Source organism: Squalius cephalus (genome assembly GCF_949319135.1).
Source record: "Squalius cephalus genome assembly, chromosome: 12".
Lineage (NCBI taxonomy): Eukaryota > Metazoa > Chordata > Actinopteri > Cypriniformes > Leuciscidae > Squalius > Squalius cephalus.
This window is the reverse complement of record NC_137133.1, coordinates 1,593,760-1,609,326: the sequence shown is the minus strand read 5'-3', so window position 1 is coordinate 1,609,326 and position 15,567 is coordinate 1,593,760. Positions and strand designations below refer to the sequence as shown.

General features: G+C 42.6%; 1 protein-coding gene across 5 annotated transcripts in view; it reads left to right on the top strand.

Moving 5' to 3' along the window:
• Positions 1-15,567, top strand: part of lama2 (laminin, alpha 2) — a 250,998-nt gene that overhangs the window by 165,753 nt on the left and 69,678 nt on the right. For all 5 annotated transcript variants that reach the window (XM_079887440.1, XM_079887439.1, XM_079887438.1 and 2 more), the window contains 6 exons: positions 36-212; positions 1,633-1,818; positions 2,433-2,551; positions 5,333-5,450; positions 12,125-12,259; positions 14,142-14,266. In XM_079887440.1, coding sequence (XP_079743566.1) covers positions 36-212; positions 1,633-1,818; positions 2,433-2,551; positions 5,333-5,450; positions 12,125-12,259; positions 14,142-14,266 — 860 coding nt within the window. The remainder of the gene's footprint in view (positions 1-35; positions 213-1,632; positions 1,819-2,432; positions 2,552-5,332; positions 5,451-12,124; positions 12,260-14,141; positions 14,267-15,567) is intronic.

Genomic DNA, 15,567 nt, shown 5'->3' with positions numbered 1-15,567 from the left:
GTGTGTAAGGTGTGAGAGTGATGTGTTGTCCACAGCTGACTCTGGTGCCCGAGCAGACGGTTCTCCCTCTGGTGGACGAGTGGAACGGGCATGAGAGCTCAGCCGGCGTGAGCTTCCAGCACCCGGACATCATCGCCAGCGCTGAGGTGATCCAGCAGCACCTGAGGGAGCCCTACTACTGGAGACTGCCCAAACAGTTCAAGCGCTCCATGGTCAGAGTCCCTGCACAGACACAACACACTCTACTCGCCTTTACTGTTCAGAGACAAGTCAATGATCCCATCCCTCTCGTGGATATATGAGAGAGAGAGAGAGAGAGAGAGAGAGAGAGAGAGAGAGAGAGAGAGAGTGACAGACAGAGAGAGAGAGAGAGACAGAGAGAGAGAGAGAGAGAGAGAGAGAGAGAGAGAGAGAGAGAGAGAGAGAGAGAGAGAGAGAGAGAGAGAGAGAGAGAGAGAGAGAGAGAGAGAGAGAGAGAGAGAGAGAGAGAGAGATTTTTTTTAATGTTTATCGCCAGAATTGAGACATTATTTCTTTATTTGCTTTTACATTTTATTTCCTTATTTCCTTATATAATACAGACTGCGAGGGCTGTGACGAGATCTCGCGATATTAAAATGTGACAATATTTCTCGTCGAGGTGAAAAGCTGATATCAGCATATTAAAACCATTTAAAAATCACCAGTGTTGGGGATAGTTTCTTTTAAATGTAATGCGTTACATATATTTGAACCCATTAGTATATCCTCAGTGTTATTATATGCATATTTTAAAAGCTGTTGTTCACTTAGGTCTATTTTTATTACCACACACACACCAAAAAAAAAAATTTGTCAAAATAATCAACCGATTACTCGATTACAAAAACAATTGTTCGTGACAGCCCTAGATTTGTTAAAACGTTAAATGCACCTGCGTTGGTGTGCATTTTGTGAATTTCAGCCAAAAAAGGCTTTTTTCCCCAGGCATATAAATTGTCATTGAAGATATTTAAAAATAGTGTTGTCTCGTCTCGTCCTCGTGAACCTTCTCGTGGGCTGAGTGTATCATCACACCCCTACAGACTACCATTCAAAAGATTGGAGTGATTAAGATTTTTTTGTTTTTTAAAAGTCGTTTCTGCTCACCAAGGCTGCATTTATTTGATCAAAAATACAGTAAAAACTGTGAAATATTGTTACAAATAAAAACAGCTGTTTTCTATGTGAATATATAGTAAAGTGTAATTTATTCCAGTGATCAAAGCTGAATGTTCAGCATCATTACTCCAGTCTTCAGTGTCACATGATCCTTCAGAAATCACTCTAATATGATGATTTGATGCTCAAGAAACATTTATGATTATTATCAATGTTGAAAACAGTTGTGCTGCTTCATATTTTTTTAGGATTCTTTGATGAATAGAAAGTTCAAATGAACAGCATTTATTTGAAATAGATATATTTTGTAGCATTATAAATGTCTTTACTGCCACTTTTGATCAATTTAATCCATCCTTGATTAATAAAAGTATTGAAAAAAACTTAACAATACTAGTGTACAGTCTGATTGATTCTGTCATATTGAAATAATATTCATGGCCAGCTAATGTACGTCACGGCAAGACTCAATGTTTGAGGTTGTTTTTTCAGATAACAGCCTATGGTGGGAAGTTGAAGTATGCCATCTATTACGAGGCTCGTGATGAGACGGGCCGCACCTCTTATGAGCCCCAGGTCATCATAAAGGGCGGCCCCAACAAGGACAAGGTCATGGTCCGCCACATGCCAGCGCTTCAGATCGGCCAGCTGACTCGTCACGAGATAGACCTGACAGAGGTGAGAGACCACACACACTTACTCTGATGTGTATGTGTCACTCGCATGATCTCAATGTTTAAAGGGATAGTTCGGCCAAAAATGATATTAAACCCATGATTTACTCACCCTCAAGCCGTTCGAGATCCATATGTCAATCTTTTTTCAGACGAACACATTAAACCATAGCAAACGCTATCACGTTCGTTCTATGTCACGACGCTTCCTGCGCTACGTCATACGCCAGCATCCATCTCCCGTGAACGCGCGTCGACCGTTGCCGGAAGCCAGTTATTTTCGTTTATAAAGTTTTAAATATGTATATTTTTATGACAAAACCGCACGGATTACCCTCAGAAGGCCTTCGTTTATCCCCCTGGAGCCGAATGGATTACTTTTGTGAAGGATGCATGCACATTTTGGGACTTGAAGGAGGTGGACCCCATAACTTGACATTATAACCACTGAAAGATCTAAGACATTTTCTAAAATACCTGAAAATGTGTTCGTCTGAAAAATGATTGACATATGCATCTCAAACGGCTTGAGGGTGAGTAAATCATGGGTTAAATATCATTTTTGGCCAAACTATCCCTTTAACTTCAAGTGTAAACTACACCAACATTGTGTTGCAGCACGAGTGGAAACACAAGGACGGCAGGCCGATGACTCGCGAGGACTTCATGGACGTGCTGTTTGATGTTGAATATATCCTGATAAAGGCCTCGCACGGCAGCGTCATGAGACACAGCAGGTGCCCGATCTCAAGCACGTCTTTCTCGTACTTCAGTCAAGTTTTGAGGAAGCACTTGCAATAAGTTTTGCAATATCAAAACAGTTCTGAAGAATCAGACGCTCGTATGTGTGTGAACCATAGACTGTAAAAAAAAATATGGGCGTAGTGTCCGTGACATCACCCGTAGTGTTTCTGAAGAGCAGTTTTGAAGCCCAAAGTGGGCGGAGCCGACCGTCGCCATCTTGGCAGCGTCACTCCCGGATAACCGAAAATGTGCAGCGAGTGAGGATTAGCTGAGGTGACGTGACGCTAACACACAGCAGACAAACGGCTAGTAGTGACATCAGCGACAATCCACCTGTCAATCAAGTGGCCACACCCTTAATTAGCTGAGGTGACGTGACGCTAAGACCGTGTGTCCACCAAAGCGTTTTTATCCGGCTGAAAACTGTGTGCGCTCTGTTAAACGCCTAGCTGTGTGCGCTCTGTTAAACGCCTAGCTGTGTGCGCTCTGCTAAACGCCTAGCTGTGTGCGCTCTGCTAAACGCCTAGCTGTGTGCGCTCTGCTAAACGCCTAGCTGTGTGCGCTCTGTTAAACGCCTAGCTGTGTGCGCTCTGCTAAACGCCTAGCTGTGTGCGCTCTGCTAAACGCCTAGCTGTGTGCGCTCTGCTAAACGTCTAGCTGTGTGCGTTTTTTCACGCGGCTGCGCTCTGCTAAACGTCTAGCTGTGTGCGCTCTGCTAAACGTCTAGCTGTGTGCGCTCTGCTAAACGTCTAGCTGTGGGCGCTCTGCTAAACGCCTAGCTGTGAGCGCTCTGCTAAACGCCTAGCTGTGAGCGCTCTGCTAAACGTCTAGCTGTGGGCTCTCTGCTAAACGCCTAGCTGTGTGCGCTCTGCTAAACGCCTAGCTGTGAGCGCTCTGCTAAACGTCTAGCTGTGAGCGCTCTGCTAAACGTCTAGCTGTGTGCGCTCTGCTAAACGCCTAGCTGTGTGCGCTCTGCTAAACGCCTAGCTGTGTGCGCTCTGCTAAACGCCTAGCTGTGTGCGCTCTGCTAAACGTCTAGCTGTGTGCGTTTTTTCACGCGGCTGCGCTCTGCTAAACGTCTAGCTGTGTGCGCTCTGCTAAACGCCTAGCTGTGTGCGCTCTGCTAAACGCCTAGCTGTGTGCGCTCTGCTAAACGCCTAGCTGTGTGCGCTCTGCTAAACGTCTAGCTGTGTGCGCTCTGCTAAACGCCTAGCTGTGTGCGCTCTGCTAAACGCCTAGCTGTGTGCGCTCTGCTAAACGCCTAGCTGTGTGCGCTCTGCTAAACGTCTAGCTGTGTGCGCTCTGCTAAACGCCTAGCTGTGTGCGCTCTGCTAAACGCCTAGCTGTGTGCGCTCTGCTAAACGTCTAGCTGTGTGCGCTCTGCTAAACGCCTAGCTGTGTGCGCTCTGCTAAACGCCTAGCTGTGTGCGCCCTGCTAAACGTCTAGCTGTGAGCGCTCTGCTAAACGTCTAGCTGTGGACGCTCTGCTAAACGTCTAGCTGTGACCGCTCTGCTAAACGTCTAGCTGTGTGCGCTCTGCTAAACGTCTAGCTGTGTGCGCTCTGCTAAACGCCTAGCTGTGAGCGCTCTGCTAAACGTCTAGCTGTGTGCGCTCTGCTAAACGTCTAGCTGTGTGCGCTCTGCTAAACGCCTAGCTGTGTGCGCTCTGCTAAAACGTCTAGCTGTGTGCGCTTTGCTAAACGCCTAGCTGTGTGCGCTCTGCTAAACGCCTAGCTGTGTGCGCTCTGCTAAACGTCTAGCTGTGACCGCTCTGCTAAACGTCTAGCTGTGTGCGCTCTGCTAAACGTCTAGCTGTGTGCGCTCTGCTAAACGCCTAGCTGTGTGCGCTCTGCTAAACGTCTAGCTGTGTGCGCTCTGCTAAACGTCTAGCTGTGTGCGCTCTGCTAAACGCCTAGCTGTGTGCGCTCTGCTAAAACGTCTAGCTGTGTGCGCTTTGCTAAACGCCTAGCTGTGTGCGCTCTGCTAAACGCCTAGCTGTGTGCGCTCTGCTAAACGTCTAGCTGTGGGCGCTTGAGAGCGTTTTGCCAGTGTTGCGTTTTTTTCAGTTGAGACGCTTTGCTTGTTATGATACAGAATATCCGCGAAAGTGTTACTAGAGTCTCATTTCACACACATTTTGTTTCTGTGTTGATTCTATATTAAAATGTCAAAACAATGTAATGTATTTTCTCTGGCTCTTGTTTTAAATGATTTTGCTCCATTATTATGCGTGTTGTTGTCATCTGTTGACGTTGTACAAGCAGAATGTGGCGGTTGGTCAGTGTGGTATTAGTCCCGCCCCTCCTCCACTGTGATTGGACGGTTGGGTAAAAAATGACAGTGATGAGCACTGTGTTTTATCCAAAGTTGAACATTCTTCAACTTTCGCTGAACGCTCAGCGCTTCAAGCGTGAAAAAGATGCCTCGTTACGCTCATGGCGTTTTAAAAACGCGACGCTCCCATTGAAAACAATTGAAAAAACACGCCAGCCGCGTGAAAAAACGCTTTGGTGGACACACGGCCTAGCACACAGCAGACAAACGGCTAGTAGTGACATCAGCGGCAATCCACCTGTCAATCAAGTGGCCACGCCCTTAATTATTCAGAACTTGAAGGCTTAATATAATTTAAACGGATGAGTTATTAAATAAAATCACCCCCCTCACAGTTATCATGAAGGGCAAAATTAGCTATAGACCAAAACCACTTTTTATACTAGGCTGTGAACATATTTGTTTCTGCTGTGAAGTTGTTTGATTTGTGTGCTGTGCAGAATCTCAGAGATCACTCTGGAGGTGGCGGAGGTGGGGACTCCATCACAGGACAGTGAAATCGCCCATCAGATTGAGAAATGTGACTGTCCTCAGGGATACGCCGGCCTCTCCTGTGAGGTAATGGCTTTTGCACACAATATTTGACATGTAAGAGCTGTAATGTTCTGGAAAGTTGTGATAAGACATGTAAAATGTCATAAATGTAGGTTAGATATTACAGTACATTGTATCTCAAGCCAATATGATGTTTTTATGAAAATCTGTGTCTTTATTACTGCGCTACTCCCTTAAGCTGTGACTTATTATATAGTACAGCTGACAGTGTTGGGGAAAGCTACTTTTAAAAGTATTGCATTACTTCCTTAGTACTTGCTTAGTTACTTTTTATGGAAATTAAAGTGTTACATTACTTTTGCGTTACTTTTTTCACTTTGGCTCGCCTTGCTTGTTTGTTTTTTAATAACAACAAAAACAAAAGTTCTATTTTGGCAAATGTAAAGGCCTTTTCACACCAAAAGTGAAGTAAATAAGCCTCAGGCTGAAGGAAATGCAAGTTCAAGCCTGTACAGTAGAGGGCGCCGCTCAAACAAATCTTGCAACTGTTCGTTCTGGACCGAAGAAGAAGAAGTTCATCACTCTTACTTCAGCAATAAAAACATAAAGATGAAACACTAATGTGATGTTTATCTAAAGTCACTTTAGCTTATTAGCATGGTTCAATTGGATCATCAAAGGTCAGGAATAAAGACATTGGTTAACAATGTGACATTAAATACATAAAGTATATTTGTATTATTTAACATATTTAATTATTGCAGTTCCGTGCAATATTCTGACTTGAATTTTACTGTTTTATTCATTTTGAGCAATACAGAATCTGTTTTTGTGAAAATTTTGTTGTAAATTTGAAAAAGTAATACGTTACTATACTCGTTACTTGAAAAAAGTAATCTGATTACATAACTCAAGTTACCTGTAATGCGTTATTCCCAACACTGTGGCTGAAAACTGTTGTTCAAAACATTGCAGAGAAACAAATATTAATGAGGTCATGAATTGAGAAATCTAATTTTCCTTGATCTTTTGACATATAAAAAGGACATTTTACTATAATAAACATCCTGTAAGTTTCAGAACTCAAAACTTCATCGTTAGTCCAAAAACAGCTTTTACTGAAACCAAGCTGCCCAAACGACTCGTTTTGGAGTTTGTCTCAGTATGACGTTATAGTGCAATGAAAAATTGCCTCTGCAGAAGATTAACATAATTAAGATTAACATCTTCTACATCATTGCCTCTTTAGCCCCGCCCACCGATCCACGCATGTCGTGTCGTAGTAAATACGAGGATTACTCCAGCAACGAAAGCCGCGTTTCCACCGAAATTACCTGGAACAATTTGTCTCAGGAACTTTTTTCCCCCAGACCTGTTGCTGTCTGCGTTTCCACCGCGGTCTAACGTACCGGGAAGATTAGGCAAATTAGTCCGGTGACGTAGGACTGCTCACTACTTTACAGTTCCTGCTGGATTTCATCCTTTGAATTTAAGGTTAATAAAGCCTGAACCTCATTGTCGATCCATCGGTCATATTTTTTAAGCTCCACTGTTGATTTGAATGGCAAACAACTCTTACTGCACGCACCGCAACATATTTAAAAAAATTGGTGATTGAAATAAACTTCTGCGTGAAGTCAACTAGTCAAGTCAAGTTTATTTATATAGATTGTATCAAAGCAGCTTCACAGTATTAAATTAAAATAATACATCAATGTTTGTTTCTAGTGTAAAACGTCCACGTTTGGTAATGCTGATCAATAGTATTGTTGATTGATTAATTCAATTAAATATCCCCAACTTAGCAAGCCAAAGGCAACAGTGGCAAGGAACCGAAAAAACTCCATCAGGTGACCTAATGGAGAAAAAAAAAAACCTTAATTAACTAATTAAAATGCGGAATGAACTCAACCAATCAACATGTTCAGTGCCCAAGTCCCACCCCGAAAACTTCCTGAAAAAAGTACTACCTCGCCAGCACGAACTTTCGGACGGGGAAATATTTACCCAAAACTTCATTTAGACCCTGTTTCCTGCGGTGGACACACACCGAGTACCAGCCCAAAGTCCCTAGTTCCTAAAACGTGGCAAGGCGTCTTTGCATTGCCTTACTTGTCATCCTAACATTAGGAAAGCGTGGATGAACTTTATTTTTAACCAAGTTACAGATTGCGTCAATAAGACACTCGTTTGTGCGACAGTGTGACATTAATTCATAACTGAGTTTACACAAAACACCACAAGTTATAACTGTGGTAAATCAGTACTTAAACTTTATTTACTACAACCAAGACTTATAAAGCATATGTAAGACGCATAAACATTTCTTTAAAAAAATGTTTCAACAATGTAATGAGATATTTTGCAAAAATTTGTCCAAAAAATCCCACACGTATAATGGCGAGGACGTTTAAGATTATTTTAATATGCAAAACTGTTACCCAATCATAGCAGTGGGCGTTTATTTCCAAGTCTTGAACGCGACACCCATCAAAACTGAGTGTTTGAAACTAAGAGGGTCAAAAACAGAGAAAATAGCTTGTTCTAAATTAGGGTGTTTTTTGCAGTTTATGACCCCTTTAAAAGCCCAAGTAATGTAATTTCCTCATCGATTTGTCGTGACGTTCTTGTCACTATAATTAAGCCGCTTCTGAAAGCTGGCGACGTGCCCTTTCATTGGAGGGCTGTAGAAAAACACCAGCCCGAGTGTCAGGCGATGAACAGCTGGGTGTGTGTATCGCTCATCATTACAGCAAGTGTTTCTGCTTCTCAGACTGTTAGCGCGTTAAAGCGCTCTCTCGCCGCCAGTCTCCGCCCACAAACCGTTCGTGTGAGATCTTTAACAAGCTGGAGTGTGTGAGACAGACGATTACAGATCAGCGAGTGTCAGTTGTTCACATTCAGGCTGGACGAGGCCGCGTGGAGACAGATGGCCGTAGCTCTCAAACGCTTCATACTGTGCTTAATAAAGTATTTTTAAACAGGCGTTTAGCAAGTTCACCCCGAACAGATGGTGTACTAAATTGACGCGATTAATTTTGAAGAGCGAGGGTGAGAGAGGGAGTGTTGCTATGGTTTCAACGAAGGACTATTTTTTCCCTGTATAAAAGTGTCACAGATTTCAGTGTGGATTTACAGCACATTCCTGCTTACTAGTTGAATCGCAGTGATGGTGTGTGTCTGTAACCTCTTACACTTTAACTGTAATAATGTCCACTGCAGAATCTGAATTAATTATACAGTCTAATTTTGTACTACTTGCTATAATGTTCAGAGTCTGTGGTTTATTGTATCCATTGTCAGGGTTTGTACGCTGAATCTTGATATCTGAGAGTGTCTGATGATTCGCAACTTAAAATTCACTAGAAACACCGTTTATGAAGAGATTTTATTTTACTATAACATGCAACACAAAGTGTATATCACTCAGGAGTCACTAAACTTTAACCCTTTAGAACCTGAAGCTAAAATAGGTGTTTTTCACATATTTTTCTTTTTTGACTGTAAAATTCTAAAACAAGGTGTCATCTTTTTTCAGAAAATTATTAGCTTTTAACAAATTACAGTTATTGACCATTACTGTGTGTGGCGAGTTTGTAAATAGAATTTAAATAGACAAAAATAAAAAAAAAACGAGAATAAATTGACTGATTTTTATTTAGAAAAAAACCTGAAAAATCATGAACGAAAGAAACTAACACTTTAAAGTTGAAAAATTAACTGTAATACATATATACAAGTCTTTTTTGTGACATTGGGTTGCACAGTTTTCATTCAGGACACTTTTTTTCATACACGCGCACACATAAATGCATGCATTCATAGGCACACACACATACACATACACTCACTACATGCTAAGATACATGAAAGAGTAACGGCCATCCGCTTCCCAAGTTTCATTAAAAATCATCCCAATCCCCTCTTCTGCTGTCTAACACTTCTTTCGCCATGTATTTGTTCGTTTCTTTTGTTATTTTATGCAATCCAAAACACTCTAACCTGCCGTGCTCGTATCTCTCTGTTCAAATCCTTCCTTCCCGCGCTGCCAGAAAGCTACTGTCATTTGCTTACGGAAAGCATGAAATTATCGTAATGAGCCGTATATTGCCGAAAAGCGCATATTGTCTACTGTCAGGGGCAATTTTAATGGTTTTGAAAGTGCAAACGGTTAAAGAGTTACGGTAAAATGAATACAGCTTGCTGGTATGTGTCGGCGACGACACAGCCGGTTCTAAAGGGTTAAACTAATATAATGTCTCCCAGTCAAGACAGCAGTTATACAGAACACAATTACTGAAATGGAGAATATAAGAGCTTTTATATGACTATTTAGTCAATTAGTAAACTGTTTTACATATAATGTCAGACAGTAGTGACACAGTTACTGAAAAGGAGAATATATGCTAAGTTAAAACTGCTCCACCATTACACCGGCTAAACCGGTTTCATTATTTCCTACTAACCGAAACTCATTGATTTCCAGTGGTGAATAATACGAGAGCTGCGTGGAGTCCTAGTCATATGCATATGCATCATTTTTTCACATGGACCAGATGTGGCCCGGATCTGGGCTGACACTAGGCCTCGTTACACTGTCAGTGAAATGTGACCCAATTCCAATTTTTTGCTCATATGTGACACAGATCGGATGTGTTCTATGACCGTGTAAACAGGAAAAAAACGCATGCATTCGGATATTTCCAGATCGGTTTCAGGCCTCGTTCATATGTGGAAATAAATCAGATATAAATCAGATATGTGCCAATGCGACTGTCATGTAAACAGGCAGATCGGGTTTTCTGAGGCATTAGGCGACGTCTCCGCGGTTTAATGACGAGAGAAACCCTGACGCGCATCTGCAAATGGCCCGACAAAACGTTGTGTCGTGGGAGAGGAATGTGGACACACGTTGACACATATCAAAGGTTGGCTTGCTCAAACAAAAATTTCGGACCCACTGCTCCTCGTGAAAGCCAGCCATGATCTCATGAAAGTGCGAAAGCACAAATTTTATTTCTCATGCCATTTACGCCAAAAATAGTATATGATATGCACTTTATGGAGTGTAATACGCACGCACTCCACACCCCTAATCCTACTCAAGGGGTTTACAGTGCGTATCATGCAGGCAAAAACTATTTTTGGCATATAAATGGCACGAGAAATACAATGAGTGGTATAGATACGCACTTTCATGAGATTGTGTTGGAGGTTCCCACCAGTCCTGAGATCTCTCTCGCACACAATAACAGAAGCGTATGTGCAATGATGGCCCTTTTCGTCCTTCTCCACCTCATAACAGGGCCGGAGTGGGGACACTTTTGAGCCCGGGAGTTTCAGGCCCAAGACCGGCCCACTTTTTCCATGGTGGAATTCCAAATTAGCACTTTTTCCAAATTTTTGGAACAGTTCAGCTCTTTCTATTGTGTAGTTTGTATTAATACCATGGTTCAACAAATAATGTAAAGGTTAAATAATAATTCACTTAGACTTTATAAGAAGCAATTGCAACTTTATTTCACGCAATTCTGACTTTATAACACGCAATTGCGACTTTATTTTTTGCGACTTTATTTCACGCAATTCTGACTTTATATCTCGCAATTCTGACTTTATAACACGCAATTGTGAGCTAAAAAGTCACAATTATCTTTTAAAATGTTTTATTCTGTGGCGGAAACAAGCTTCCATACTTCCTGGCCTCTTCCTCCCATCCATCCTCCCTGACGCGTACCGTTACGGTAGGGCCGGCCCAGCTATCGGTAGGCGCCGGCGGTGTCGCGGTAGCCTACCTGAGAAAACGTTTTGGAAAAGACGGGCTATGGACCCAACCAACTCTATAGTAGGGGAGGGGAGAACTCCCTCACATGGTACAACCCATGCAGAGGCTGTGGTGTAAGAATGCGGAACGTGTGTAGCCTAATGTAACTAACGTGACAAATGTGAAAAAAATTATAAAAAAATCCTCGACCGGCCCAAAAGTGAAGCGGCCCACCGGGAATTCTCCCGATTCTCCCGATTACCCACCCCGGGCCTGCCTCATAATCATGGTGATGTTTGGCGAACTTCGCATATATCGAAGAGCTAGCATCAAGCATATTTCGCGCTCGTTTCCGTGTAAACACATGAATCGGATATGGGTCACAATTGAAAGAACGTGTAAGCGGATGGTCAAAAAAATCGGATATAGGCAAAAAATCAGAATTGGGCATCAAGACCTGCAGTGTAAATGAGGCCTATGTTACTGTCTGGGAAAAGAAGAAAATAGCGCTGAAAAGGCGTGGACAGGGTTATTTTTGCAGCTGATCTTATTGCTTATGCATTTGCAGGAGTTTCTCTTTCAGATGCAAAATTTATGGGAGGAGAGTATTTAAATGAATCATCTTACTGGTGTTTGTGCCATTATTTACCGCCTAAAAACCAGACGCTAATTCGATCTTGGTAGATTTTGTTGGTCATTATGGCTGCGTCTGTGTTCTTTAATGTACATGTTGTCAGTAGATCACGCGCTGAACTTTCCACTCGCATCGGCGCTTTTATGGTTTTGTACTCTTTTGCCCTGTTTAGTAAACCACATGCAACATCCTGACTGGATGTGACGTATCCTAATAAAACTGAAAATTTACTAAAAAGTGCACAAGCGCTTCACATCATGACTTTATGTTTTAGCTCAGTGGCTCATCATCATAGAGGTGTGTGTGTGATTAACCGTGTGTGTGTGATGTCTCTTGCAGGAGTGTGCGGCCGGCTTCTACAGGCTCTCTGTACACACCGGTGGAGCCGCGTCCAGAGCCGGCTTCGGGAGCTGTGTTCGGTGCCAGTGCCATGAACACAGCGACTCATGTGATCCTGAAACGGGCGTCTGCCAGGTACTGAGTCCTTCCTGACTGGAGTGCCTTGAGTCACGCTCTCCCCACCGGTGGAACAGCGTGCACCATCACAAATAATAACCGACACTTGAAGAGTGAACAAGGAGGAACTTAAATACACAGTGACAATTAGATGATAACGAACAGGTGTGATGATTAGATGAGTGTCCATGACAACTGATGAATGGCGGGAAAATCAAACAAAAGTATTCATGTGACTGAAGAAAACCAGCTGAAAGTCCATGAAAACAAACAAACTCAGCATAACTGTAGGCGCGTTTCCATTACAGATTTGCGCAAAACTTTTGCGATTTTTTTCTAAATGTCGACAAAAAACTATTGCGAAATGATGGCGTTTCCATTAACCGATGTTATACATCTAAAACTTTTTTAATTTTTTTAATTTTTTAATTTTTCCTCTCGCGATAAGTAAAATCATCCAAAAATCATGATAACGGACGTTGGTGGGTTTCTGTACTATATCCCAGCCACTGCACTGGCCATTATTATTAATGTAAGGAGATGTGTGTGTGTTCTCAAGCATTAATGGTAAGGAACGACGCTTATTATACTTGTGAGCGGCTCATATGAGGAGTTTCTGGGTGTTTCTCACTCAGATCTGCTGCGAGGTCTTGATTGTGGCATTTATTTGAGGTTTAGAATCCAGTATTCCTGTAATTCTTTTGTCTTATATGAATTTAATAAAGAGCTCTGTCTCGTATTCTGTCCAAACACACCGCGTCATCTACGTCAGGTGACTGTAAATGCGCAAAAACTGTTTCCATTGCAGTTTTGCGAAATATTTCTTTTTCGAATTGCCTGAAAAACCTCCTCATGTGAGCGGAAAAACTTTTTTGCGATAAATGGGAGTTTTTGCGAAATTGACGTGTTTCCATTGGGCGTATTTTCAATTTGCGCAATTTGAAGGGTAATGGAAACGCGGCTAGTGACAGCGTCTCAGAGCGGGTGGAGATTTCTTCAGTTCAAATTAACAAGGAACAGCATGTGCAACACACACACACACACACTCACTCAGTCCAGTGCAGTTCTCCAAACAGTAAACAGCCAGCCCGTTTATGCGTTCAGTCGCATGCATGCTAATAGCAATATCATTTGCATTTTACGGGTTTTTGCAAATTGAAAATGGTAAACGAGTGTGTAGGGGGGGTAATTTGAGTAATTGAGGTACACAGGAAGTTAATGAAAGTTTCCGAGCGACACGGACCAGTAAAGCGCAGCTTCAGCAGTCTGATTACTCTCTCTCTCTCTGAAAGCTGCCACTCTTCTTTCTCTCACTCTGCCTTTCCTCATTCTTGGTGTGTGACTTAAGAAATGCAGATCTTTGCACTGGGGCAAATTTTTGTTCTGTATGTCATTTTTTAATGTTTTAATGTATTAATAATTAGATTGACAGAGGGCTTTTTGTGTGAATGTTTTCATGTGCTTATAGACAAGCTGTATTTGTATTAATTCGCTTGGTCATTAAATGAAACTGTGGTCTTGATGCAACTTTACGCATCTTTTTACAAGTTTCACCAATGTGATTAATTGCTATACTTAGAGCTGTCAATCAGGTTAATAGTTGTGAATTCACAGTGATTCACAGAACAGTGAATTCAGTTAATTGCAAATATCAATATGTGCTAAGAAATGTCCCCCACACACAGACATTAGCATGCATTATTGTGGTGAGCAAATGAGTGTCAAGGTACAGGTAATTCAACTTCATTCTGTTATGATAACATGCATTTCCTATTATAGACTTTTAGTATGTGTTTATTATGATTTTCTTTTGTTATTAATCACACTAAATGGTTCAAATTAGCAGCCTTAGTTATAACAGTATTATTACATGTTATTAATAGTGTTTTGGTCTTTCTAGGATTGTCAGCATAACACAGAAGGAGATCGGTGTGAGCGATGTGTTGCAGGGTTTTATGGTGAAGTGAGGGGCGTTCCTGATGACTGCAAACCCTGTGCCTGTCCACTGCTCAACCCTGAGAACAAGTATGAGTCACACACACACTCACACACACACACACACACACACACTCTTTCTTGTACATCTATCTTTATGAGGACATTCATTGACACAATGCAATCTCCAGCCGCTTACCCTAACCTTACCCATCACAACTAAGTGCCTAACCCGACCCCTGACCCTAAACCGACCCTTGACCTCATTATAACCTTATCCCTAAAACCAAGTCTTGACCCTCAAACAGGCCTTTAAAGGCTCTCAGAAACTGAGGACCGGCCAACATGTCCTCACTTTACTCTCTTTGTCCTCACTCCAATGGACTAAAACTCAAACTGGTCCTCACAAAGATAGTTGTACAAGTACACACACACACACACACACACACACACACACACATACACACATACACACACACTCACACTATGGGCCCACTCACACACACGCACACACTCACAAAAACTCTCTCACAGACACACACACACACACACACACACACACATACACACACACTCACACTATGGGCCCACTCACACACACGCACACACTCACAAAAACTCTCTCTCTCTTACACACACACACACACACACTCACACTCACATTATGGGCCCACTCACACACACGCACACACTCACAAAAGCTCTCTCTCACACACACGCACACACACACACACACACACGCACACGCTCACAAAAACTCTCTCTCTCACACACACACACACACACACACACACACACTCACACTATGGGCCCACTCACACACACGCACACACTCACAAAAACTCTCTCTTACACAAACTCACACACACACACACACACTCACACTATGGGCCCAGTCACACACACGCACACACTCACAAAAACTCTCTCTCTCTCACACACACACACACACACACACACACACTCACACTATGGGCCCACTCACACACACGCACACACTCACAAAAACTCTCTCTCACACACACGCACACACACACACACACACACACACACACACACACACACACACACACACACTCACACTCACACTATGGGCCCAGTCACACACACGCACACACTCACAAAAACTCTCTCTCTCTCACACACACACACACAGACACACACACACACACACTCACACTATGGGCCCACTCACACACTCACAAAAACTCTCTCACACGCACACACACACGCACACACACACACACACACACACACACACACACACTCACACTATGGGCCCACTCACACACACGCACACACTCACAAAAACTCACTCTCACACACACACACACAGACTTTATCTGTGCTATGTGTTTATCATGCAGCAACTGTCCCACTCTCTCTCTCAG